General features: G+C 38.0%; 1 protein-coding gene across 1 annotated transcript in view; it reads right to left on the bottom strand.

Moving 5' to 3' along the window:
- GUCY1A2 (guanylate cyclase 1 soluble subunit alpha 2) overlaps positions 1-25,999 on the bottom strand; it is a 431,399-nt gene that overhangs the window by 105,389 nt on the left and 300,011 nt on the right. Inside the window, exon 6 of the mRNA XM_043898183.1 lies at positions 4,212-4,355. Within this exon, the coding sequence (XP_043754118.1) occupies positions 4,212-4,355 (144 nt within the window). The remainder of the gene's footprint in view (positions 1-4,211; positions 4,356-25,999) is intronic.

Below are 25,999 nucleotides of genomic sequence, written 5' to 3'. Positions count from 1 at the left end.
CTTCCCTGTCCTTCACCATCTCCCAGAGTTTGCTCAAACTCATGTCCATTGAGTCAGTGATGCCATCCAACCATCTCATATTCTGTCACCTGCTTCTCCTCTTGCCCTCAGTTTTTTTGAGAATCAGGGTCTTTTCAGATGAGTTGGCTCTTTGCATCAGGTGGCCAAAGTACTGGAGCTTCAGTTTCAGCATCTGTCCTTCCAATGGATGTTCAGGGTTGATCTCTTTTAGGATTGACTGACTTGATTTCCTTGCTGTCCGAGGTACTCTCAAGAGTCTTCTCCAGCACCACAGTTTGAAAGCATCAATTCAGTGCTCAGCCTTCTTTATGGTCCAACTCTCACATCCCTACATAACTAATGGAAAAACCATAGCTTTGATTACACTGACCTTTGTCAACAAAGTGATGTCTCTGCCTTTTAATATGTTGTCTAGGTTTTCATAGATTTTCTTCCAAGGAGCAAGCAGTCTCACTAAGATATGTCTAGTTTTGTTAAAAGGTTTTGCATAGCAAAGGAAACCTTGGACAAAATGAAAAGACAATCTACTGAATGAAAGAAAATATTTGCATATAATATGATTGATAAGCAGCTAATATATAAAATATATAAACAAAATATATAAACAGCTCATACAACTCAATGTCAAAAAATAAACAATTCAACTAAAAACGGGCAGAAAACTTGAACAGATATACTTCCATCAGGCACATGAAAAAAAATGCTCAACATCCCTAGTCATCAGAAAAATGCAAGCTAGAACCACAAGAAAATACCACTTCATACCTGTCAGAATGGCTCTGATCAAAAAGACCACAATAACAAATGGTGAGGATGTTGAGAAAAGGGGACTCTTGTACACTCTTGATGGAAATGTGAATTTGTGTAGCAACTGTGTAAGACAGTTTGGAACTTCTTCAAAAAATTATAGAAGTATCATATTTCAACTCCCGGGTATAAATAGCTAAAGAAAACCAAAACACTTATTTGAAAGGATATGTGCACCTCAATGTTCATGGCAGCATTATTTACACTTATGAAGGTATGGAAATATTCTAAGGGTTAATCAACAGATTGTGGTATATATATATACTACAGAATACTACTCAGACATAAAAAAATGAATAAAATGTTGCCATTTGCTACAAAATGGATGGACCCAGAAGATATTATACTTAGTGAAATAAGTCAGACAGATACCATATGTTATCACTTGTATGTGAAATCTAAAAATTAAAACAAATTAGTGAATATAACAAAAAAGAAGTAGACTCACAGATATAGGAAAAAAAAAACAACAAAAACTACTGATTACCTGTGGGGAGAAGGAAGAAGGGAGGGGAAAAATAGGGATAGGGGAGTAAGAAGTACATATTACTATGTATTAAATAAATAAGCTGTAAGGATATAAAGTGGGCTTCCCAGATGGTGCTAGTGGTAAAGAACCCGCCTGCCAACGCAGGAGATATAGAGAAGTGGGTTCTAACCCTGGGTCTGGAAGATCCCTGGAGGAGGGCATGGCAACCCATTCCAGTATTCTTGTCTGGAGAATCCCATGGACAGAAGAGCCTGGGGGGCTGTGGCCAATAGGGTTGCAAAGAATCTGACATGGCTGAAGCAACTTAGCATGCACAAGCATGCAAGGATATATTGTACAGCACAGGGTATATAGCCAATATCTTATATTAACTGTAAGTGGAGTATAATCTGTAAAAATTTTGAATCACCATGTCATACACCTGAAATAACAAATCAACTATATCTCAAAAATATATATATATATCCCATCATACACATTGCAGATGTATCATGAAATTAAGTACAAATGAAGTAAAACATTAAAAGTAAACTAAAATACATTTTATTTAAAAAGTAAAAATAACACATTAATGTAAAAAAAAAAGATATAGTTTTGAATTCCTATGATTTCTCTTTTGTAGAATTCTTTAAGATTACTGTGTCTGAGACCTGATTTGTGTCTTTCAATAATTCCAGAAAATTTTTTTAAAAATATTTTCTCTATTATCTTCATGTGCAGGTAATTCCAACTGAACTTATAATATCTCCTACATATTTTACATTCTTTTATTCATATTTCCTTATTTTTAATTCTCTGGACAAATTTATGGATATTTTCTTTAGCTGTATCTAATCTGCTTCTGGACAGCTTCCAATCTGCTTCTATGGAGAAGGAAATGGCAACCCACTCCAGTGTTCTTGCCTTGAGAATCCCAGGGACGGGGGAGCCTGGTGGGCTGCCGTCTATGGAGTGGCACAGAGTCGGACATGACTGAAGCGACTTAGCAGCAGCAGCAATCTGCTTCTAAACTCATCTACTGAGAGTATTTTTGTTTTGGTTTGCTTGATTTTTTATTTTTGTTTGTTTTGGTGTAGTGTTGATTGCTTAGAAATTCTCTGGTTCATTTTCAAACCTAGCTTTTCCAGCCTTGGATTTTTAAGCTTCTCTTTCTTTCTTTAATTATACTAAGGAATGTCATTTAGATTATGTACAATAATTTTGATATCTGACAACAGTCCAGGTCTGTTTTTCTCATCTCCTGTTTCTATTGGTTCTTTCTCTTAGTACTTTGCTTTCCTATGTGAGTGTGTGTTTATTCCCCTTTGTTTTATTTTGCTTTGTATTTAATATTAGGCATTCATTTTTTAGAGAACTTTATCTATGGAAATTCTTTGAAGAGGGAATTGAGGTTGATTTTCCTTGAGGAGGGATAGTGTTTTCTAGTGTCCTGTTATCACTTCTAATGATAGAGCACTTTAATTCACCACTTAAATTTTGTTTATATATATATATAAAACTATCTATATCTATATCTATATATCTGTGTTCAGTAATATGCTTAGTAGTTTCCAAAAAGCTACTATTTGTAAACTATTTAACACTACATTTTAATAATTTTATTCAGAAGGGTCACTCAGAATATCTACTTTGCCATAGTGCCAAACTAGAAATATATTCATATTTTGAGGCATTTTCTGTATTTTTTAACCCATCATTGATGAACTGTTGTTAAAGAGATGCCTTGAATTCAAGGTTACTTTGTCAAATACAAATTTTGGTTTATACATATTCATAGTAAAAGTATTTCTGGGATCTATCAGGTGCTTTCAGAAATATGGCTGGGTGACTTCATCCATTCTCAGATGTAAATGCCAAATTGCCGACAGCTATCAACATCAAAAAGAGTACAATACACCGGAAACTACATCTTCCAGCTTTTGATGTTTCCTCAATCTTGGGCTTGTCAAGCACAAATTCACACTTGCCATTGGCATTTGCCACCTACCTCTATGAGGACTGAAACATGTGCTGCTGCAGCTGCTGATTTTCAACACTCCCTGAAGAGTTCAGGGTGGAGAGGAGAAATGAAGCACTCTGTGCTCAGGAAAAAACTGACTGGCAGATCTTCAGAAAGCTATATATTTTCAGGAGCTGATTTTATTAGCCCAATTCTTGTATCTCCTCATATCTAAAAAGCACTAAATTCCTTCATGGTGATGATTGCTCCTTGTGTCTAGCAGAAATCATCTGCCAAAAAATATGTGCTTGATTGCATGTATTCCCCCTTCACCAAAATCACATATATACTGACCTTTGCCCCTGCCTATTTAGAACAGTTCCTCAGATCTATTTGAGGTGCTATATCCCAGTCTGCAGTCCTCATTTTGCCTCAAATAAAACTAAACTCACAACTTTCACATTGTGCATTTTTTTTTTTTAAGTCTGCAGGTTCCAACATTCAAGCTCTGAAACAAAAAACAATTCAAAAGTAACCCTGAGCCCTGAGCTTCATAAGAACACCTGTACACTATCCACAGGAAGTTGTCCAGGTCCTCCAACTTCTCGCTTCTTATTTCTTGCTCTATGGATTATCTCTCAGAACCAATTTTTATCGTCACCCTTCCTTGGTGGGGGTGAACTGGTCACTGACAGCAGGTTCCTTCCTTGGTTTAATCATTTAACTTTTTTCCCCATGGTAATTTGTATTCCTTACACTTTTTCCTATTCTGGGCGGGTCACATTTCATTTGTTCCTTTCCTGGATTTATAAGTTATCGCTAGTAATCCCTTCTTCTTAAGCAACTGGCTTATCTAGGTCTGTAAACTATAGTAAGTACAACTCAGAAGGGAATTTCTTGCCTTCTTCAGTTACAGGTGCATTACTCTTCAAACAAAACTGTTGAGAGGCTTACCTGAATTGGTCTTCCATCAGGTGTCAACACCTCTTCTGAAAGTTCCATCATCTTCAGGGCCATCAGAGCAATGGGTTTAGCATGGCAAAGGCTTTTTCTGTGGAGCCCTGCAGCAACACAGTATGCATCACCTATTGTTTCCACCTGCAGCAATCAGACAAAGCAAATGCAAATGTATGATAATGAAGCAAAATAGAAATATTTAATTATCTGTGATCACAAGTGTTGCTGGAAAATATATCAGCAAAGCACCAATAATTAAACAATTAGAAAACTTTAGTGTCATCATAGCAGAGTCAAATACTAACATCCAGAGCTGTTTGTTCATCAACATTATCACCATAGATGATCATTAAAACCAGAAACAACTAGAATATAAAATAATTATCCCCCACAAAAATAAGATTGTCACTATTTTGCCTGGAAAATTTCCAAATAATGACATTTTACAAAGACATTCTTATTTCCTCAAACCTTCAAGTAGACCTTCACTGGAAAGTAATTCTCTGCAGTTTTTCCAAAATACTCCACACTATTTTAGTATTAAAAATTATTTTTTTAAAAAAATTGAAGTATAACTTGATTTACAATGTTGTCTTAATTTTAGGCATAACTATGTTTGATATATCTATAATTCATTGTCTAGCCTATTCTTAACTCTTAATAATTCTAACACTGAACACTTCTTGAATTCATACTCTCTACCATTAATAGCATCAACTGCTTAGCACGCATTATTTCATTTAATCCTCACAAATATCCTAAGTGGAAGAATTAGTATTGCTTATATTTGAGAGATTACAAATTGATGCACAGAAACCCCTCCATAATCTCACAATTAAAGAGTTAGCAGACACTGTCAAGAGTCTTTCCAGATCCTGTTGCAATTCTTTTTTAAATTTATTTTTTAATTGGAGAAAATTTGCTGTATAATGTTATATTGGTTTCTTTCATATGTCAACATGAATCAGCCATAGGTATACACATGGGCTTTCCTGTAGCTCAGATGGTAAAGAATTTGCCTGCAAGGCACGAGACCTGGATTCAACCCCTGGGTTGGGACGATCTTCTGGAGAAGGAAATGGCAACCCACTCCAATATTCTTGCCTGAAGAATCCCATGGACAGAGAAGCCTGATGGGTTACAATCTACAGGGTTGCAAAGAGTTGGGCATGACTAAGTGACTAACACTACTATTAGTACTATACATATGTCACTTCCCTCTTGATCCTCCCTTCCATCTTCCACCTCATTCCACCCCTCTAGGTTGTCATAGAGCAATGGTTTGAGCTCCCTGCATCATATAGCAAATTCCCACTGGCTATCTATTTTACATATGGTAATGTGTATGTTTCAATGTGACTATCTCAATTTGTCCCACCCTCTTTTCCCCATTCTGTGTCCACAAGTGTGCATCTCTATGTCTGCATCTCTACTGCTACCCTAGGAATAGGTTCATCAGTATCAGTTTTCTAGATTCTGTATATATGCATTAATATACAATATTTGTTTTTCTCTTTCTGACTTACTTCACTCTGCATAACAGGTTCTAGGTTTATCCACCTCACTAAAAGTGACTCAAATTTGTTCCTTTTTTATAGATGAATAACACTCCATTGTATATATGTATCACAACTTCTTTACCATTCATTTGTCAATGTATATCTAGGTTGCTTCCATGTCCTGGCTAACGTAAATAGTACTGCAATGAACACTAGAGTACATGTGACTTTTCCAGTTATGGTTTGTCAGGGTATGTACACAATAGTGGGATTACTGTGTCATATGGTAGCTTTTTTCCTAGTTTTTAAAGAAAATTCCATACTGTTCTCCATGGTGACTGTATTAATTTACATTCTCAAGAGTGTGTTGAGATTCCCTTTTCTCCACATCCTTCCCAGCATTTATTGTTTGTAGATATTTCGATGATGGTCATTCTGACTGGTGTGAGGTGATACCTCGTGTAGCTTTGATTTGCATTTCTCTAATAATAAGTGATGTTGAGCATCTTTTCATGTGTTTATTAGTCATCTGTATGTCTTCTTTGGAGAAATGTCTGTTTTAGTTTTCTGCCCATTTTTTGATCAGATTGTTTTTCTGACATTGAGTTGCATGAGCTTCTTGTATATTTTACAGATTAAATTTTTGTCAGCTATCTCATTTACAATTATTTTCTCCCAATCTGAGGATTATCTTTCATCTTCTTTATGGTTTCCTTTGCTGTGCAAAAGCATTTAAGTTTAATCATGATCCGTTTGTTTAGTTTTGTTTTTATTTCCATTACTCTAGGCAGCAGCAGCAGCAGCAGCAGCAGGAGGTAGATCAAAGAAGATCTTTCTATGGCTTGTGTCAAAGAGTGTTCTGTCTAAGTTTTCCTCTAAGAGTTTTATAGTTTCTGGCATTACATTTAGGTTTCTAATCCATTGTGAATTTATTTTTGTGTATTGTGTTAGGAAGTGTTCTAATTTCTTTTCTTTTTATTTTATTTTATTTTTTCCATTTATTTTTATTAGTTGGAGGCTAATTACTTTACAATATTGTAGTGGTTTTTGTCTTTTTTTTTTTTATGTGTAGCTATCCAGTTTTCCAAACACAATTTATGGAGGAGACTGTCTTTTCTCCATGGGATATTCTTGCCTCCTTTGTCAAAGCCAACATGCTCACATGTGTGTAGGTTTATCTTTGGGCTTTCTACCTTGTTCCATTGGTATATATTTCTATTCTTTTTGTCAGTACCATACCATCCTGATGATTGTAACTTTGTAGTACAGTCTGAGGACAGGAGGATTGATTCTTCAAGCTCCATTCTTCATTCTCAAGATCGTTTTGCCTATTCAGGGTCTTTTGTGTTTCCATATAACAAATTTATTCATTTTTACGGCTTAGTAATATTCCATTGTATACATATACCACTACTTCTCTATCCATTCATCTGTCAATGGACATCTAGATTGTTTCCATGTCCTAGCTATTGTAACTAGTGATGCAGTGAACATTGGGGTACATGTGTCTTTTAGAATTGTGACTTTCAGGGTATAAGCTCAGTAGTGGGATTGCTGGGTCATATGGTATAATTATTCCTAGTTTTTAAAGGAATCTCCATAATAACTCTATCAGTTTACATTCTGACAAACAATGCAGAAAAGCCCTTTTCTCTACCTCCTCTCCAGCAATGATTGTTGGTAGATTATTTGATAATGGCCATTCTGACTGGTGTACTTAATTCTGATTTCAGCATCCTTTGTGGTTCTTAAATATTGTAAGTATTTACTCACAGTTAAAACTCCCCAAATTTCAAAGAATAGAACATGGTATAAAAGTTAGGAATAACTCATTTCTAGAGGAAAGTTTTCTAATAATCAAGGTAAATATGGTGACTAAATTCTAAAAAAATCTAATATTTTAATTAGAGCAAAGTGATGAAACATTGTATTAAATGTCCAATTCCAATATCACCTTTTCTGTGAATCACTTCATGGCTCTTCCATTAGTTCTTAGTAGCAAAACTAATCCTTTCTTTTACTTTCAACAACACTTTCCACACCTCTATACTAGAGATTTCATTATAAGTTTTAATCAATATGCATCAATACATAATCAATATGTATCCCCAGCTACAAAATAAACTCAAAATGGATTAAAGGCCTAAACATAAGGTCCTTAAGAAAATGATCATGTATTTTTAATGTCTGTACTCATAGTGATCATCAATGTGTCTTAAATATAACTATTTAATAAATATATACCAAATGAATACATAAATTTATTATAACTAGCTATCAATATAATTAAAATAGTTCAGCTCAGTTCAGTCACTCAGTCGTGTCCAAGTCTTTGTGACCCTATGTACTGCAGTATGTCAGGCCTCCCTGTCCATCACCAACTCCCAGAGTTTACACAGACTCATGTCCATCGAGTTGGTGATGCCATCCAGCCATCTCATCCTCTGTCGTCCCCTTCTCCTCCTGCCCTCAATCTTTCCCAGCATCAAGGTCTTTTCCAGTGAGTCAGTTCTTCGCATCAGGTGGCCAAAATATTGGAGTTTCAGCTCCAGCATCAGTCCTTCCAATGAATATTCAGGGCTTATTTCCTTTAGGCTTGACTGGTTGGATCTCCTTGCAGGGACCCTCAAGGGTCTTCTCCAACACCACAGTTCAAAAGCATCAATTCTTCAGCACTCAGCTTTCTTTATAGTCCCACTTGCACATCCATACATGACTATTGAAAAAACCATAGCTTTGACTTGTTGGACCTTTGAGAGTAATCAAATCCCTAACTGAAAATGGATACTGAAGACTAGATTCTTAAAGGTACAAAATTGATAAATATAAAAAAGCAGAGATTAAAAACCTAGAATAGACATTAGAGTTTCAAAAATACAATATAAAAAGATACAAAACAAAATTGATCCCCCAAATTAAAAAATATATATGGAATTGTTTTTTAAAAAATAGTGGTTTTTTTGGAAAGGTAATAAATAGTAGGCTATAAAAATGAAAGTTAAAGGAGTACTAAAGAACTAAAATTTTTTAAAAATTGAAAAGTTATGATAGTAAAAATATATCTAGGAATTTCTTTGGATATGCTGTGTGGTGCCAGTTCTGTATCAATCCCTTGTTCAGGCTTGTACTTGTTCTCAAGGTCTATAGTTGCCCCTCAAATGCATAGTCTCAACATTAACTGCAGTTTTAATCTGTTGTACCTGTCAATTCCAGAGAAGTTCACCCTTCTTTGTTTATTTTGGCTTCTTCTGTTTGCAAATCTCTTCAGTGTCTAATTTCTGCCCTGACATGAGGGGGTGAAGGTGGCCACTCATTTAGGCTCACTTGTTCAGTTGTGCTGTGGAGAGAGATGGACACTACAAACAAACTCCACTGGCATGTGCGGGGAGTGCTCACATTGGATGGACCACACTGGCTTTGCCACTGCCCAAGGCAGCATGCATTTCCTGGGTCCACACTGCTCAGGCTCCAGGGTGCTCTGCAATGGCACTGTCCCACGTGGACCCTGTGTTTCATGTACTTCCCAGGTCTAAGCCGCTCAGGTTCTTGGGTGTTCTGCAAGGGCACAGGCCCAGATGGGCTGTGGGTTTTGTGCCCTTCCCAGGTCCAAACTGCTCAGGCAACCAGGTGCTTGGCAAGCGCACTGTCCCAGGTGGGCCTTGCATCTCGTGCACTTCCCCAATCCTGGAGGCTCAGTTTCCTGGGTGCGCCATGAGGGCACAGTCCCAGATGTCCCATGTGTCTCCTCTGGGGAGCTAATCTCAGGCTGTGACACTCCTGGCAGATGTGATCCATCGAGGATCCTATCCCAGGAAGACGTCATTATCAACTCGCAACCTGCTCACAGTTTGGTGGAAGATGCGATCTCTGGGGCCGAGTTTGCAGGAGCCCCTTGCCTTCCGTCTCTGGCTGTTGTTCACCCGCCTCTCTGCCTCTGGGAAAGGAGGGCCCTAAACGGCAGCTGGCTTGCTCTCCCTTGGTATTCACTAGGGCATGCACAATCCTTTATTCTGTGGATGCGCCAGGAGTCACCATGTTAGAGTCTTCCACAGGAAAGATCGTTTTTTGTGTGTGTGTCTCTGGCGATCCCACAGTTTGGGTTGCTATGGCACATGAGCCCTACAGATTATCCTCAGGGCATTCAAAGGTAGTCCTTGTGCTAAGGACCAATGATGCAGCCCACACTTCCCTGTTCAGACCCCACTTGCTGTTGGCAGACACAAGCATCTAAGCCACTTTTCTGCAAGTAGTTAAGGTTAGGTGCGTGTTCTGTGTTTTTTTTTTTTTTTTCCTCCCTAGTTATGTTGCTCTCTGAGATTCCAAAGCTCCCCACAGACACACCTGTGAGAGGGTTTCCTACAGTGTGGAAACTTACTCCTCCTTCAAACTCCCTCCCCAGGATGGGTCTCCATCCCTAAATCTTTTGTCTCTATTTTCATTTTTTATATTTTGTCCTACCTCTTTGTGAAGAGACTGGGCTGCCTTTCTGGGTGCTGGGTATTCTCTGCCACCATTCAGAAGTCATTTTGCGGAAGTGGCTCAACATTCAACTGATCTTTTGATGAATTTGTTGGGGAGAAAGTGGTCTCCCCATCCTATTCCTCCACCATCTTGGGATTGCCTCTTCTCTTGCTTTTTCTATGATCCAGTGGATGTTGGCAATTTGATATCTGGTTCCTCTGCCTTTTCTAAATGCAGCTTGAATATCTGGAATTTCTCGGTTCACATATTGTTGAAGCCTAGCTTGGAGAATTTTGAGCATTACTTTGCTAGTGTGTGAGATGAGTGAAATTGTGCAGTAGTTTGAGCATTCTTTGACATTGCCTTTCATTGAGATTGGAATGACAACTGATCTTGCCTAGTCCTGTGGCCACTGCTGGGTTTTCCAAATTTGCTGGCATATTGAGTGCAGCACTTCCACAGCATCATCTTTTAGGATTTGAACTAGCTCAGCTGAAATCCCATTACCTCCACTGGCTTTGTTTGTAGTGATGCTTCTTAAGGCCCACTTGACTTCACACTCCAGGATGTCTGGCTCTAGGTGAGTGGTCACACAATCGTGGTTATCTGGGTCATGAAGATCTTTTTTGTATAGTTCTCCTGTGTATTCTTGTCACCTTGTCTTAATATCTTCTGTTTCTTTGGGTCCATGCTGTTTCTGTCCTTTATTGCACCCATCTTTGAATGAAATGTTCTCTTGGTAGCTAAAGTTTTCTTGAAGAGATCTCTAGTCTTTCCCATTCTATTGTTTTCCTCTATATCTCTGCATTGATCACATAGGAAGGCTTTCTTATCTCTCCTTGCTATTTCTTTGAACTTCGCATTCATATGGCAAAGCTTTCTCCTTTGCCTTTCACTTCTCTTCTTTTATCATCTATTTGTAAGACCTCCTCAGACAACCATTTTGCCTTTTCACATTTCTTTTTCTTGGGCATGGTTTTGATTGCTGCCTCCTGTACAATGTTATGAACCTCCATCCATTGTTCTTCAGGCACTCTATCATATCTAATCCCTTCAATCTATTTGTCACTCCCACTGTACTGTACCCAGCAAGGATCTCATTCAGATATGAAGGAGAATTCAAAAGCTTTACAGACAAGCAAAAGCTGAGAGAATTCAGCACCACCAAACCAGCTCTTCAACAAATGCTAAAGGATCTTCTCTAGACAGGAAATGCAGAAAGGTTGTATAAACGTGAACCCAAAACAACACCACTGTATAATCTCAAGGGATTTGATTTAGGTCATACCTCAATGGTCTAGTGGTTTTCCCTACTTTCTTCAATTTAAGTCTGAATTTTCCAATAAAAAGTTCATGACTTGAGCCACACTCAGCTCCTGGTCTTGTGTTTACTGACTGTATCGAACTTCTCTGTCCTCGGCTACAAAGAATATCATCCTTCTGATTTCTGCAATGACCATCTAGTGATGTCTATGTGTAGTGTCATCTCGTGTTGTTGGAAGAGGGTGTTTACTATCACCAGTGCATTGTCTTGGCAAAACTCTGCTAGCTTTTGCCCTGCTTCATTTTGTACTCCACGACCAAACTTGCCTGTAACTCCAGGTATCTCTTGACTTCCTACTTTTGTATTCCAGTCTCCTATGGTGAAATGGACATCTTTTTTTGGTGTTAGCTCTAGAAGGTCTTGTAGGTCTTCACAGAACAGTTCAACTTCAGGTTCTTCAGCAATTAGTGGTTTGGGGCATAGACTAGGATTACTGTGATATTGAATGGTTTGCTTGGAAATGAACAGAGATCATTTGGTTGCTTTTGACATTACACTGAAGTACTGCATTTAGGACTCTTACTGACTATGAGAGCTACTCCATTTATTCTGAGGGATTCTTTCCCACAGTAGTAAATATAATGGTCACCTGAATTAAATTTGCCTATTCCAGTCCTATTCTGGCAAGCGGCAGCTGTGGTGCAGGACTGGCTAGGGCGGTTGGGCGGTGCAGGAGTGGCGAGTGGCAGAGAGGGGATACCCCACGTCCAAGGTCAGGAGCGGCGGCCGTGAAGACATACCCCACGTCCAAGGAAAGGAGCAGCAGCTGCACTTTTCTGGAGCAGCTGTGAAGAGATACCCCACTTCCAAGGTAAGAGAAATCCAAGTAAGATGGTAGGTGCTGAGAGAGGGTATCAGTGGGCAGCGAGACTGAAGCCCCAATCACAGAAAGCTAGCCAATCTGTTTACATGGAACACAGCCTTCTCTAACTCAATGAGACTAGGCCATGCCATGTGGGGCCACCCAAGACGGACGGGTCATGGTGGAGAGGTCTGACAGAATGTGGTCCACTGGAGAAGGGAATGGCAAACCACTTCAGTATTCTTGCCTTGAGAACCCCATGAGCAGTATGAGAAGGCAAAAAGATAGGACACTGAAAGATGAACTCCCCAGGTCAGTAGGTGCCCAATATGCTACTGGAGATCAATGGAGAAATAACTTCAGAAAGAATGAAGGGATGAAGCCAAAGCAAAACAAAAACAAACAAACAAAAAAAAAAACACCCAGTTGTGAATGTGACTAGTGATAGAAGCAAGGTCCAATGCTATAAAGAGCAATACTGCATAGGAACATGGAATGTTAGGTCCATGAATCAAGGTAAACTGGAAGTAGTCAAACAGGAGATGGCAAGAGTGAATGTTGACATTCTAGGAATTAGCGAACTAAAATGGAATGGAAAGGGTGAATTTAACTCAGATGACCATTATATCTACTACTGTGGGCAGGAATCCCTTAGAAGAAATGGAGTAGCCATCATAGTCAACAGAAGAGTCCAAAATGCAGTACTTGGATGCAATCTCAAAAACGACAGAATGATCTCTGTTTGTTTCCAAGGCACACCATTCAATATTATAGCAATCCAAGTCTATGCCCCGACCAGTAACACTGAAGATGCTGAAGTTGAAGGTCTATAAGACCTTTCAGAGCTAACACCCAAAAAACATGCCCTTTTTGTTATAGGGGACTGGAATGCAAAAGTAGGAAGTCAAGAAATACCTGGAGTAACAGGCAAATTTGGCCTTGGAGTACAGAATGAAGCAGGGTAAAGGCTAATAGAGTTTAGTCAAAGGAATGCACTGGTCATAGCAAACACTGTCTTCCAACAACACAAGAGACAACTCTACACATGGACATCACCAGATAGTCAACACCAAAATCAGACTGATTATATTCTTTGCAGCCAAAGATGGAGAAGCTCTATACAGTCAGCAAAAACAAGACCAGGAGCTGACTGTGGCTCAAATGATGAACTCCTTATTGCCAAATTCAGACTTAAACTGAAGAAAGTGGGGAAAACCACTAAATCATTCAGGTATAATTAAATCAAATCCCTTATGATTATACAGTGGAAGTGAGAAATAGATTTAAGGGACTAGATCTGATAGACAGAGTGCCTGATGAACTATGGATGGAGGTTTGTGACATTGTACAGGAGACAAGGATCAAGACCATCCCCAAGAAAAAGAAATGCAAAAAAGCAAAATGGCTGTCTGAGGAGGCCTTACAAATAACTGTGAAAAGAAGAGAAGTGAAAAGCAAAGGAGAAAAGGAAAGATAAACTCATTTGAACACAGAGTTCCAAAGAATAGCAAGGAGAGATAAGAAAGGTTTCCTAAGCGATCAAAGCAAAGAAATAAAGGAAAACAATAGAATGGGAAAGACTAGAGATCTCTTAAAAAAAAATTAGAGATACCAAGGGAACATTTCATGCAAAGATGCACACAATAAAGGACAGACAAGGTATGGACCTGACAGAAGTAGAAGATATTAAGAAGAGGTGGCAAGATTACACAGAAGAACTATACAAAAAAGATGTTCACAACCCAGTTAATCACGATGGTGTGATCTCTCACCTAGAGCCAGAGATCCTGGAATGTGAAGCAAGTGGGCCTTAGGAAGCATCACTATGAACAAACCTAGTGGAGGTGCTGGAATTCCAGTTGAGTTATTTCAAATCCTAAAAGACGACACTGTGACCGTGCTGCAATCAATATGTCAGCAAATTTGCAAAACTCAGCAGTGGTCACAGGGCTGGAAAAGGTCAGTTTTCATTCTAATCCCAAAGAAAGGCAATGCCAAAGAATGCTCAAACTACCGCACAATTGCACATCTCACATGCTAGTAAAGTAATGCTCAAAATTCTCCGAGCCAGGCTTCAGTAATACATGAACCGTGAATTTCCAGATGTTCAAGCTGGTTTTAGAAAAGACAGAGGAACTAGAGTCTAAATTGCCAACATCTGCAGAATCATGGTAAAAGCAAGAGAGTTCCAGAAAAACATCTATTTCTGCTTTATTGAATATGCCAAAGCCTTTGACTGTGTGGATCACAATAAACTGTGGAAAATTCTGAAAGAGATGGGAATACCAGACCACCTGACCTGCCTCTTGAGAAACCTGTATGCAGGTCAGGAAGCAACAGTTAGAAGTGGACATGGAACAACAGACTGGTTCCAAATAGGAAAAGGAGTACTTCAAGGCTGTATATTGTCACCCTGCTTATTTAACTTTTTATATGCAGAGTACATCATGAGAAACACGGCTGGATGAAGCACAAGCTGGAATCAAGATTTCCGGGAGAAATATCAATAACCTCAAATATGCAGATGATGCCACCCTTATGGCAGAAAGTGAAGAAGACCTAAAGAGTCTCTTGATGAAAGTGAAAGAGGAGAGTGAAAAATTTGGCTTAAAGCTTAACATTCAGAAAACTAAGATCATGGCATCTGATCCCATCACTTCATGGGAAATAGATGGGGAAACAGTGGGGATGGTGGCTGACTATTTTTCTGGGCTCCAAAATCACTGCAGATGGTGACTTCAGACATGAAATTAAAAGATGCTTACTCCTTGGAAGGAAAGTTATGACCAACCTAGATAGCATATTAAAAAGCAGAGACATTACTTTGCCAACAAAGGTCCATCTAATCAAGGCTATGGTTTTTCCAGTGGTCATGTATGGATGTGAGAGTTGGACTATAAAGAAAGCTGAGCACCAAAGAATTGATGCTTTTGAACTGTGGTGTTGGAGAAGACTCTTGAGAGTTCCTTGGACTGCAAGGAGATCCAACCAGTCCATCCTAAAGGAAATCAGTCCTGGATGTTCATTGGAAGGACTGATGCTGAAGCTGAAACTCCAGTACTTTGGCCACCTGATGCAAAGAGCTGACTCATTAGAAAAGACTCTGATGCTGGGAAAGATTGAAGGCAGGAGGAGAAGGGGACGACAGAGGATGAGATGGTTGGATGGCATCATTGACTCAATGGACATGAGTTTGCCTAGGCTCTGGGAGTTGGTGATGGACAGGGAGGCGTGGTGTGCTGCAGGTCATGGGGTCGCAAAGAGTTGGACATGACTAAGCGACTGAACTGAACTAATTCCAGTCCATTTTAGTTCACTGATTCCTAAATGTCAATGTTCACTCTTACCATCTCTTGTTTTACCACATTCAATTTACCTTGATTCATAGGCCTAACATTCCAGGTTCCTATGCAATGTTCTTCTTTACAGCTTCATACTTTATTTCCATCACCAGTCACTTCCACAACTGGGCATTTCTTTCACTTTAGCTTAGCCTCTTCAATCTTTCTGGAGCTATTTCTCCACTCCAGTACCGTACTGGGCACCTACCAACCTGGGGAATTCATCTTTCAGTATCATATCTTTTTGCCTTTTTATACTGTTCATGGAGTTCTCAAGGGAAGAATACTGAACTATTAAATATAATTAAAATAACACATAATTAAAAATGATAAACTATAATGCATAATATAATTTTAAAATTATAATTATAAATTTTAAAAACAAAATATAATTAAAACAAATTATTCCAATCATTTGCTCATTTGCCCCATTTATTGTTTAAACACCATGTAGTGTTTTGTGCAATGGAGGTCTGGGTATGATAAAAAATACCTCTAAATTACTGAAGATGCTTCTATTATAATAAGAATTACAGTATGTTCTTTTGGGTAAGATTTAATTTTGCTGTTACCATTGTTTAATCACTAACTCTGTCCTACTCTTTGCGACCCCATAGACTGTAGATGCCAGGCTCCTCTGTTCATGGGATTCCCAGGCAAGAATATTGGAATGGGTTGCCATTTCCTTCTCCAGGGGATCTTCTTGACCCTTAATAGGAATATATAGATTTCATGTGAATGCATCCTAACACTTTAACATTAAAATGCTTTATTGCATTAAATTCTATCACATTTAAAGGAACATGAAGAAAACACTTATGAATCTCATGAAATAGGGATACCAAAATTATCACTTGATTTTCAGAATCATTCAGGAAATATGCACCAAAAAATGATTCAGATATCCTTGGGCCTATCATGAATTTCTGAATCTTCACTTTAAGATCTGTTATCTGATGCTAGAAAATGGAAATTAAGACTGTATGATAAGAACAGAGAGATTATGCAGTGTGAGTCAGCAAAAGTTTTATCCTAAACACTAAAATATATTTCCACCAAAGAATTCTCACTGGGGAAGAGTGGCCATTTACCATTTTCCCTTAAAAACTCAATCCGCTATGGAGAACAGTGTGGAGATTTCTTAAAAAACTGGAAATAGAACTGCCGTATGACCCAGCAATCCCACTCCTGGGCATACACACTGAGGAAACCAGATTTGAAAGAGACACATGCACCCCAAAGTTCATCGCAGCACCGTTTATAATAGCCAGGACATGGAAGCAACCTAGATGCCCATCAGCAGACGAATGGATAAGGAAGCTATGGTACATATACACCATGGATATTACTCAGCCATTAAAAAGAATTCATTTGGATCAGTTCTAATGAGATGGATGAAACTGGAGCCCATTATACAGAGTGAAGTAGGCCAGAAAGATAAAGACCAATACAGTATACTAATGCATATATATGGAATTTAGAAAGATGGTAACAATAACCCTATATGCAAAACAGAAAAAGAGGCACAGATGTACAGAACAGAATTTTGGACTCTTTGGGAGAAGGCGAGGGTGGGATGTTTCAAGAGAACAGCACCAAAACATGTATATTATCTATGGTGAAACAGATCACCAGCCCAGGCTGGATGCATGAGACAAGTGCTCGGGCCTGGTGCACTGGGAAGACCCAGAGGAATCGGGTGGAGAGGGAGGTGGGAGGGGGGATCGGGATGGGGAATACTTGTAAATCCATGGCTGATTCATGTCAATGTATGACAAAAACCACTACAATATTGTAAAGTAATTAGCCTCCAACTAATAAAAATAAATGAAAAAAAAAAAGCATTACACTATCTATAGAAAAAAAAAAACTCAATGTCTTTTGCTATCAACCACATTTATCTGATACCTTTGTATTTCTATACAATTAAAAAACCTAGATTCCTGTTAGTTATATAATTAGAAACTTACTTCTGTGTTTCAAATATTAGAACATATAGGCAGTAAATTATTTGTATAAATTGAATTGCTCTCCAGTCATTCTGAACATGCATGTTCCTGGAGTATGATCTCTTCTTGGAGTCTCTATCATCATCAAGCTTAACAGCATCTAAATGTGTATTTCTAGAATTTGTAACACAGGAATATATGAAGATTAGTTAGGTATATGTTGTACTTTCTTCTGAGGTATATATCCTGTAATAGTATGGATGAGATAGAGTGATATGTTACCGAATGATATAACAAATAAATCCAATGAAGTGCACAATATAAATATAAGAAATTCACATCAAAGTCAATACATAATCATGTAAAATTTCATAATATTTAGTTTCCAAATATTTAAAGTCACACTGGCTATCAGAAATAATAGGATCAAGAACTCGGTTTAAGATAGACATAAAAAACCATACATTCAGATATGAAATTCTCAAAATTACTCTAAAAAGATTATTTATTTATTTATGGCCTTGCTGGGTCTTCACTGCTGCACATGGGCTTTCTCTAGTTCTGACAAGCAGGGTTTATGCTTCATTGTGGTACTCAGGCTTCTCACTGCAGTGGTTTCTCTTGTTGTGGAGCACAGGCCCTATGTGTGTGGGCTTCAGTAGTTGCTGTCCACAGGCTTAGTTTCATGTGGGATCTTCCCGGAGCAGGGCTCAAACTCATGTCCTTTGCATTAGCAGGTGGATTCTTAATCACCAGGGAAGTCCCACAATTATTCTTAGACACCCACCATAAAGAAAAAAAAATCTAAATGATGTTTTTTTCATCATGCCAACCTAGTTTATGCTTCAGTGTCAATACAACCTTCAAATCATAATGCACTAAAATAACAAAGGTTTATTTCTGATTGATGTTGCATATTCATGTGGGTTAAAGAATTGGGGTAGAGGAGAGAAATCCAGGGCCACATTTTTTCTCTCCAGGGATAATGCTAACAGAACCTCCTCATCTGAAGTTGGTTGCCATGGCTGAAGAAAGGAGGTTCTGATTGTACACTAGCTCTTAAAGTTTCATCCCAGATGTGACAAATATAGTTTTTCTCATGATTAACTCACAACAGTAAGTTACATGATGACCATTTTTTACACAAAGAAGATGGGGAAATCAACCAACCTTGTGCCCAGGGAAGGGTCAGGAATACTTGGTAACTAGTATTAATGAGAGAATGAATGAATATGTAATCTTTCAAAAGTTTTCAAATAAATAGATGTATGTAAAGTTCAAGTAATACATCCTTGTGATGTTTTTCTTTCCTTGAAAAAACCATGCTTATATCTTTCCTTGAAGATATATTTCACATTTTCACCTGAAAATCTTGAATGAAACACCTTAGTAATGCAGCTTTCCATTAAAGCTCAATTCTTTCTCCTCTTCCTTCACATCAGTCAGATCCATACAGGCTCAGCAGAACTGGATACTTGTGAAAATTTTAGTGGATTCTCTTCAAAACAATGTCAAGTTTGCTTTCACAAGGAGCAGGGAAAATGAAAGAATTACATACCAATTAACTTGCTCTTTAGGCTCTTTTCTTGAGTTAAAGTTAAACAAGTAGACATTATAAACATATCATAGCAGCAACAACAAAAATCTGTCCAAATAGATGACTATGATCTGTATTCCTTTATAATTATCCCAGTCTTTAATAGACACATCTAAAATAGTGCATCTCATTTACTTTCAGTATCCCTAACCTGTTCTTAAATGACATTAAATAAAAATAAAGATGACTAAACTAAGTTTGGAGATGGAAAAGATAGCACTTATGCAAATGTCAGAAAAATCTTACATCCTTCTCTGAACATAAGAGAAGGCTTAAATACTAAAAATATTATATAACAACTGCTCTCCCACACAATTAAATTTGCTTTTATCAAACTTTAAATTCATCTATCTCAGTATATCTTCTCAACACTTTATAATCAAAGTCCCCACATTATTCCAGAAATAAAGATGATATAAATAAACTTCTTAGATAATATATTACATTATTTTAGCTTTAGATTAATTATTTAAAATAATTTCTTTAGACTTTCTTTTAGAATATCATCCCCAAGAATGTTCAAGTAATATCTGGGAAATTTCATGGAAATTTGGGCACAGTGGGGAGGAGAAAATGTCATTGGTAATTTGATAGGAATTGCACTGAATCTGAAGATTGCCTTGTGCAGTATAGTAACTTTGACAATATTGATTCTACCAATCCATGAACATGGTGTATCTATCTGTGTGTTTTCCTTCATCAGCATCTTATAATTATCAGAGTACAGGTCTTTATACCCTTAGGTAGATTTCTGCTGTGCTGTGCTAAGTCACTTCAGTCATGTCTGACTCATTGCGGCCCTGTGGACTTTAGCCTTCCAGGCTTCTCTGTCCATGGGATTCTCCAGGCAAGAATACTGGGTTTCCATGCCCTCCTCCAGGGGTACTTCCTGACCCAGATATAGAACCCACGGCTCCTGTGGCTACTGCATTGCAGCAAATTCTTCACTGTTGAGTCACTGGAGAAGCCCCAGGTAGATTTATTCCTATTTTATTCTTTTTTATGTCATGATAAATGGGATTTTTCTTGAATTTTCTTTCTTATCTTTCATTATTTGCATACATAAATGCAACAGATTTCTGTGTATTAATTGTGCAGCCTTCAACTTCACCAAAATAAGTGATGAGTTCAAGTAAATTCCTGGTAGCATTTTTAAGATCTTTTATGTATAGTATGTCAATTGCAAACAGTAACAGTTTACTTCTTTTCAATTTGGATTCCCTTTACTTCTTTTCTTCTCTGACTACTGAAGTTTGGACTTTGAAAGCTATGCTGAGTGACAGTGGTGAGAGTGGACATCCTTGTCTTCTTACTTAGAGGGGATGCTTTCAGCTTTTCAACATTGAGTATAATGTTAGCTGTAGGCCTGCTTTATATGGAGTTTTTCTTATGTTACGTTCCCTCTAGCCCACTCCAGCATTCTTGCCTAGAGAATCCTGGCAGGCTACAGTCCATGGGTTCACAAAGAGTCGGACACAACTAAAGCAACTCAGCATTCATGACTGCATGTTCCCTCTGTGTCCAGTTTCTGGAGAGTTTTTTTTTTTTCATCATAAATGCTGAGCTTTGTTTTGATTTCCATACATATATAGTATCATTGTCTGGCTTCAGGATAAGGGTGATGGTGGCCTTACAGAATGAATTTGGAAGTTTTCTTTCCTCTGAATTTTTTGGAACAGTTTCAGAAGGATAGTTATTAACTCTTCTCTAAATGTTTGATAGAATTTCCCTGTGAAGCCATCAGGTCCTGGACTTTTGTTTGTTGGGAGTTTTTAAACCACAGTTTCAGTGCTTGTGATTGGTCTGTTCATATTTTCTATTTTTTCATGGTTCAGTTTTGAGAGATTGCACCTTTCTAAAAATTTGTCCATTTCTTCCATTTGCCCATTTTATTGGTATACAGTTGCTCTTAGTAGTCTCTTATGATCCTTTGTATTTCTGTGGAGTCAGTTATAACTTCTTTTTCATTTCTAATTTTATTTATTTGAGTCCTTTCATTTTGTTCTTGATGAGTCAGTCTAAAGGTTTATAAATTGTATTTACCTTTCCAAAGAACCAGCTTTTAGTTTCACTGACCTTTGGGATTGCTTTCTCTGTCTCTATTTCATTTATTTCTTCTCTGATCATTATGATTTCTTTCCTTTTACTAACTTTAAGTTCCATTTTTTCTTCTCTATTTGTTTTAGGTATAAGTTTAGGTCACCTATTTGAGATTTTTCTTGTTTCCAGAGGTAAGATTGTATTGCTATAAACTTCCCTCTTAAAACTTCTTTTGCTGCATTCCATGGGATTTGGACTTTTGTGTTCTCATTTTCATTTGTCTCTAGGTATTTTTTTATTTCCTCTTTGATTGCTTCAGTGATTCACTGGTTGTTTAGTAGCATATGGTTTAGCCATCATATGTTTCTGGTTTTTTAATAGTTTTTTTCCTTCTAGTTTATTTCTAATTTCATAGCATTGTGATTAGAAAAGATGCTTGATATGATTTCAATTTTTTTAAATTGACTAAGGCTTTCCTTTTGGCCCAGCATGTGTTCAATCCTGGAAAATGTTCCATGTGCACTTGAGAAGAATATGTAGTCAGTTGTTTTTGATTGGAATACTTTACAAATTTCAATTAAGTCCAATTGTTCTAAAGTGTCATTTAAGACCTGTGTTTCCTCATTAATTTTCCCTCTGGATGATCTGTCCATTGATGAAAGTGGGTTGTTAAGATCTCTTACTATTACTGTGTTACTGTTGATTTCCCCTTTTATAGTTTTTTAGTCTTTGCCTTAGACACTGAGGTACCCTTAGGTTGGGTACATATATATTTATTGTTGTTATATCTTCTGCTTGGATTGAACCTTTAATCATTATGTAGTGTTCTTCTTTGTCTCGTATAACCATCTTTATGTGGAAGTCTATTTTGACTGATATGAGTATGGCTACTGCAGCTTTGTTTTGATTTCCATTTGCGTGAAATACCTTCTCCCATTACATTATTCTCAGTATGCAAGTGTCCCTCCATCTAAGGTGGGTCTCTTGCAGACAGCATATATACACATCTTGCTTTTGTATCTACCCAGCCAGTCTATGTCTTTTGGTTGGTGCATATAATCCATTTGTATTTAAGGAAATCCATTTACCTTCAAGGTAGTTTAAGGTAATCATCAATATGCATGATCCTATTATTATTTCTTAATTGTTTTGGGTTTATTTTTTGTAGGTCTTTCCCTCCTCTTTTGTTTCCTTTAGTATTTGTTGTAAAGCTTGTTTGGTGATGCTGAATCCTCTTAATTTTTGCTTTTCTGTTATGCTTTTGATTTATCCATCATATCTGAACAAGATTCTTGTTTGTTAGAGTATTCTTGGTGTAGGTTCTTATCTTTCATCCCTTTAGATATATTGTGCCATTACCTTCTGGTTTATAGAGTTTTTGTTGAGAACTGTGCTGATAACAGTATGGGAACCCCATTGTATGTTATTTGTCATTTACTCCTTTTTGCTTTTAATATTATATTTTGCCTTTATCTTTTTTCCCCCAAAATAAAAATCCAAGAAACTCCCAAGTTTGATTACTATGTTTTTAGCATCTTCCTCCTTGGGTTTATCGTGTCAGGGACTCTCTGCATTTCATGAACTTAATTGACTATTTCCTTTTCCATGTTAGGAAAGTTTTCAGCTATTATTTCTTCAAATATTTTCTTGGGTCCTTTCTCTCTTCTTCTAGGAACCCTTTAATGTGTATGCTGATGTATTTAATGTTGTCTCAGAGGTCTCTTAGGCTGTCTTTTTTACATTATTTTTTCTGTATTCAGATTTGTGGCAATAATTTCCACCATTCTGTCTTCCAGATCACTAATCTGTTCTTATGCCTAGTAATTCTGCTATTGATCGCTTCTATTATTTGTTCATCTGTTTGTTTCTTATTTAGTTCTTCTAGGTCTTTGGTAAACTTTTCCTGCACTTTAGCCATTCTTTTTCTGAGATAATGGATCATCTTCACTATCATTATTCTGAATTCTTTTTTTGGAAGGTCATATATCTCCACTTCACTTAGTTGTTTTTCTGGGGTTTTACCTTGTTCTTTCATCTGAGAGAAATCCTCTGCATTTTCATTTTATTAACTTTCTGTGATTGTAGTTTTCATCAGGAAGCTGTGGGATTGTAGTTCTTCTTGCTTCTTCTGTCTGCTCTCTGGTGGATGAGGCTAAGAGGCTTGTGCAAGCTTACTGATGGGTGGGACTGGCAGTGGCAAAAACTGGGTGCTGCTCTGGTGGGCAGGGTAATGCTCAATAAGACTTTAATACAATTGTCTGCTGATAGATGGGGCTGCTCTCCCTCCCTGTCATTTGCTTGTCCTGAGGCAACCCAGGCCTGGAGTCCATAGGGAAGAGGGCTCATCCAAGGGGCACCACCCAGGACTGCTGCTTTCAAGGTCCCCATCCCCATGAAGAGCCACTGCCAACCGACACCTCTACAGAAGATCCTCCAACACTAGCAGGTACAGTCTCCTGTAGGGTCACTGCTCCTTTCTTTTGGGTCCTGGTGTGCACAATGTTTTGCTTGTGTCCTACAAGAATGGAGTCTCTCCACCAGTCCTGTGGAAGTCCTGCAATCAAACTGCCCTGATCTTCAGGTTCTCTGTAGATTCCTAGTCTTTTTGCCAGATTCTCTCACTGGGAAGCCTGACATTGGGATCAGAAGCTTCACAATATTAAGAAAACTTCTTTGGTATTGTTGCTGTCTAGCTTGTGGCTTGTCCTCCCTGCCCCCAATGGGTATGTGGTTTGATTTTATAATGATTGCACCCCCCTACCATCTTTCTGCAGCTTCTCTTTTGTCTTTGGGCATGGGGTATCACTTTTTGGGGGGTTCCATGTCCTCCTGTTGATGGTCTTTCAACAGCTAGCTGTGATTTCAGTGCTCTTATAGGGGGAGATGAGTGAATGTCCTTCTACTCTACCATCTTCAACAGGGATGTCTTAGCTGAAGCCCTAAATTCATCCATTTTTTTCATTGAGGTTGAAACTGTCCATTAAGCAAGTCTTTCAAATATAAAATTTCAGAATCAGCAGAATAAGAATCACCTAAATAGTACTTATTAAAAATTAGATCTCTAGACCCCATCTAGGTCTGTTAAAATCTAGGTATAAGATGAAGCTATCTGCATAGTAAAGCAATGCTCAAAATTCTTCAAGCTAGGCTTCAACAGTGAACCAAGAACTTCCAGATGTACAAGCTGGATTTAGAAAAGGCAGAAGAACCAGAGATTAAATTGTCAACATCTGCTAGATCATAGAAAAAGAAAGAGAATTCCAGAAAAACATTTACTTCTGCTTCATTGATTATGCAAAAGCCTTTGACTGTGTAGATCACAACAAACTGGAAAATTCTTAAAGAGATGAAAATACCAGACCACCTTTCCTGCCTCCTGTGAACCCTATATTCCGGTCAAGAAGCAACAGTTAGAACTGGACATGGAACAATGGACTGGTTCCAAATTGGGAAAGGAGTAAGTCAAGGCTGTATATTTAACTTACATGCAGAGCATATCATGTGAAATGCTGGGTTGGAGGAAGCACAAGCTGCAAGAAAAGCTACGGCAAACCTAGACAGCGTATTAAAAAGCAGAGACATTACATTGCCTACAAAGGTCTGTATAGCCAAAGCTATGGTTTTTTCAGTGGTCATGTATGGGTGTGAGAGCTGGACAATAAAAACGGCTGAGCACCAAAGATTGATGCTTTTAAACTATGGTGCTGGAGAAGACTCTTGAGAGTCCCTTGGACTACAAGGAGATCAAACCAGTCAATCCTGGAGGAAATCAATCATGAGTATTCAATAGAAGCACTGATGCTAAAGCTGAAAGTCCAGTACTTTGCCTACCTGATGTGAAGAGCTGACTCACTGGAAAAGACCCTGATGCTGGGAGATTGAAGGCAGGAGGAGAAGGGGACGACAGAGGATGAGAAGGTTGGATGGCATCACTGACTCAATGGACATGAATTTTAGAAAGCTCCAGGAGATGGTGAAGGACAGGAAAGCCTGGCACGCTTCAGTTCATGGGTTCACAAAGAGTTGGACATGACTGAGTGACTGAAGAACAACTTATGCATTCTCACTGGGTAACAGGTAAATTTTATGATTCTCAATGCTGAAGAGTTCTGATGTATGATGTGAGTCAAAAATATACAAAATCTACCCAGATTTTTTTTTAAAGTGCCAATAAGCCTTCAGAATGGAGGAAAGCAGTCCTATTCTGAACTCCAGCCATTCCCATATAACCCTCCTCTGAATTTCACCCTAATCATGGGGATAAAATCTTCTCCAGCTATTTCCTTATTTTTCAGAACTTTAGATTAAAACCCCCAGCTGACCTCTCCCCAACCATACACACACAGACACACACACACCCCAAATGCTTCGAGTCATGTGGCATAGTAGGTATCCAATGACCCAAAGTTTGTTATTAAATACATCCAAGTATATTCATTGTGCATAATGGTTTAACAGTTCAAATGAAGACAAGTTTAACTAAGGACTTACTGATAAAACTACTTCAAAAAACTCCTCATTCATTAAAAAATCTAATTACACTCATTTTGATTGGTATTTCTGACCCAAATACTACTTCTTTCAAGAATGCCTCTAGAGTGCTCAAGTGATACAGCACATTGAAAAAGAGGTCATGGATATAAATAGAACAGTGATTTAGCCTGGAAACTACTCCCAAATGAGGGGAAATGGGTTCCAAATGCCTACCTAAGAAAGCTCTTCTGATAAAACTCTTAGTAGATCTATTAATGCAAATTCCAGTTACTGCCTAA

Source organism: Cervus elaphus, chromosome 1 (assembly GCF_910594005.1).
Source record: "Cervus elaphus chromosome 1, mCerEla1.1, whole genome shotgun sequence".
In the NCBI taxonomy this organism is placed as follows: Eukaryota; Metazoa; Chordata; class Mammalia; order Artiodactyla; family Cervidae; genus Cervus; species Cervus elaphus.
This window is presented reverse-complemented; position numbering and strand designations above follow the sequence as displayed.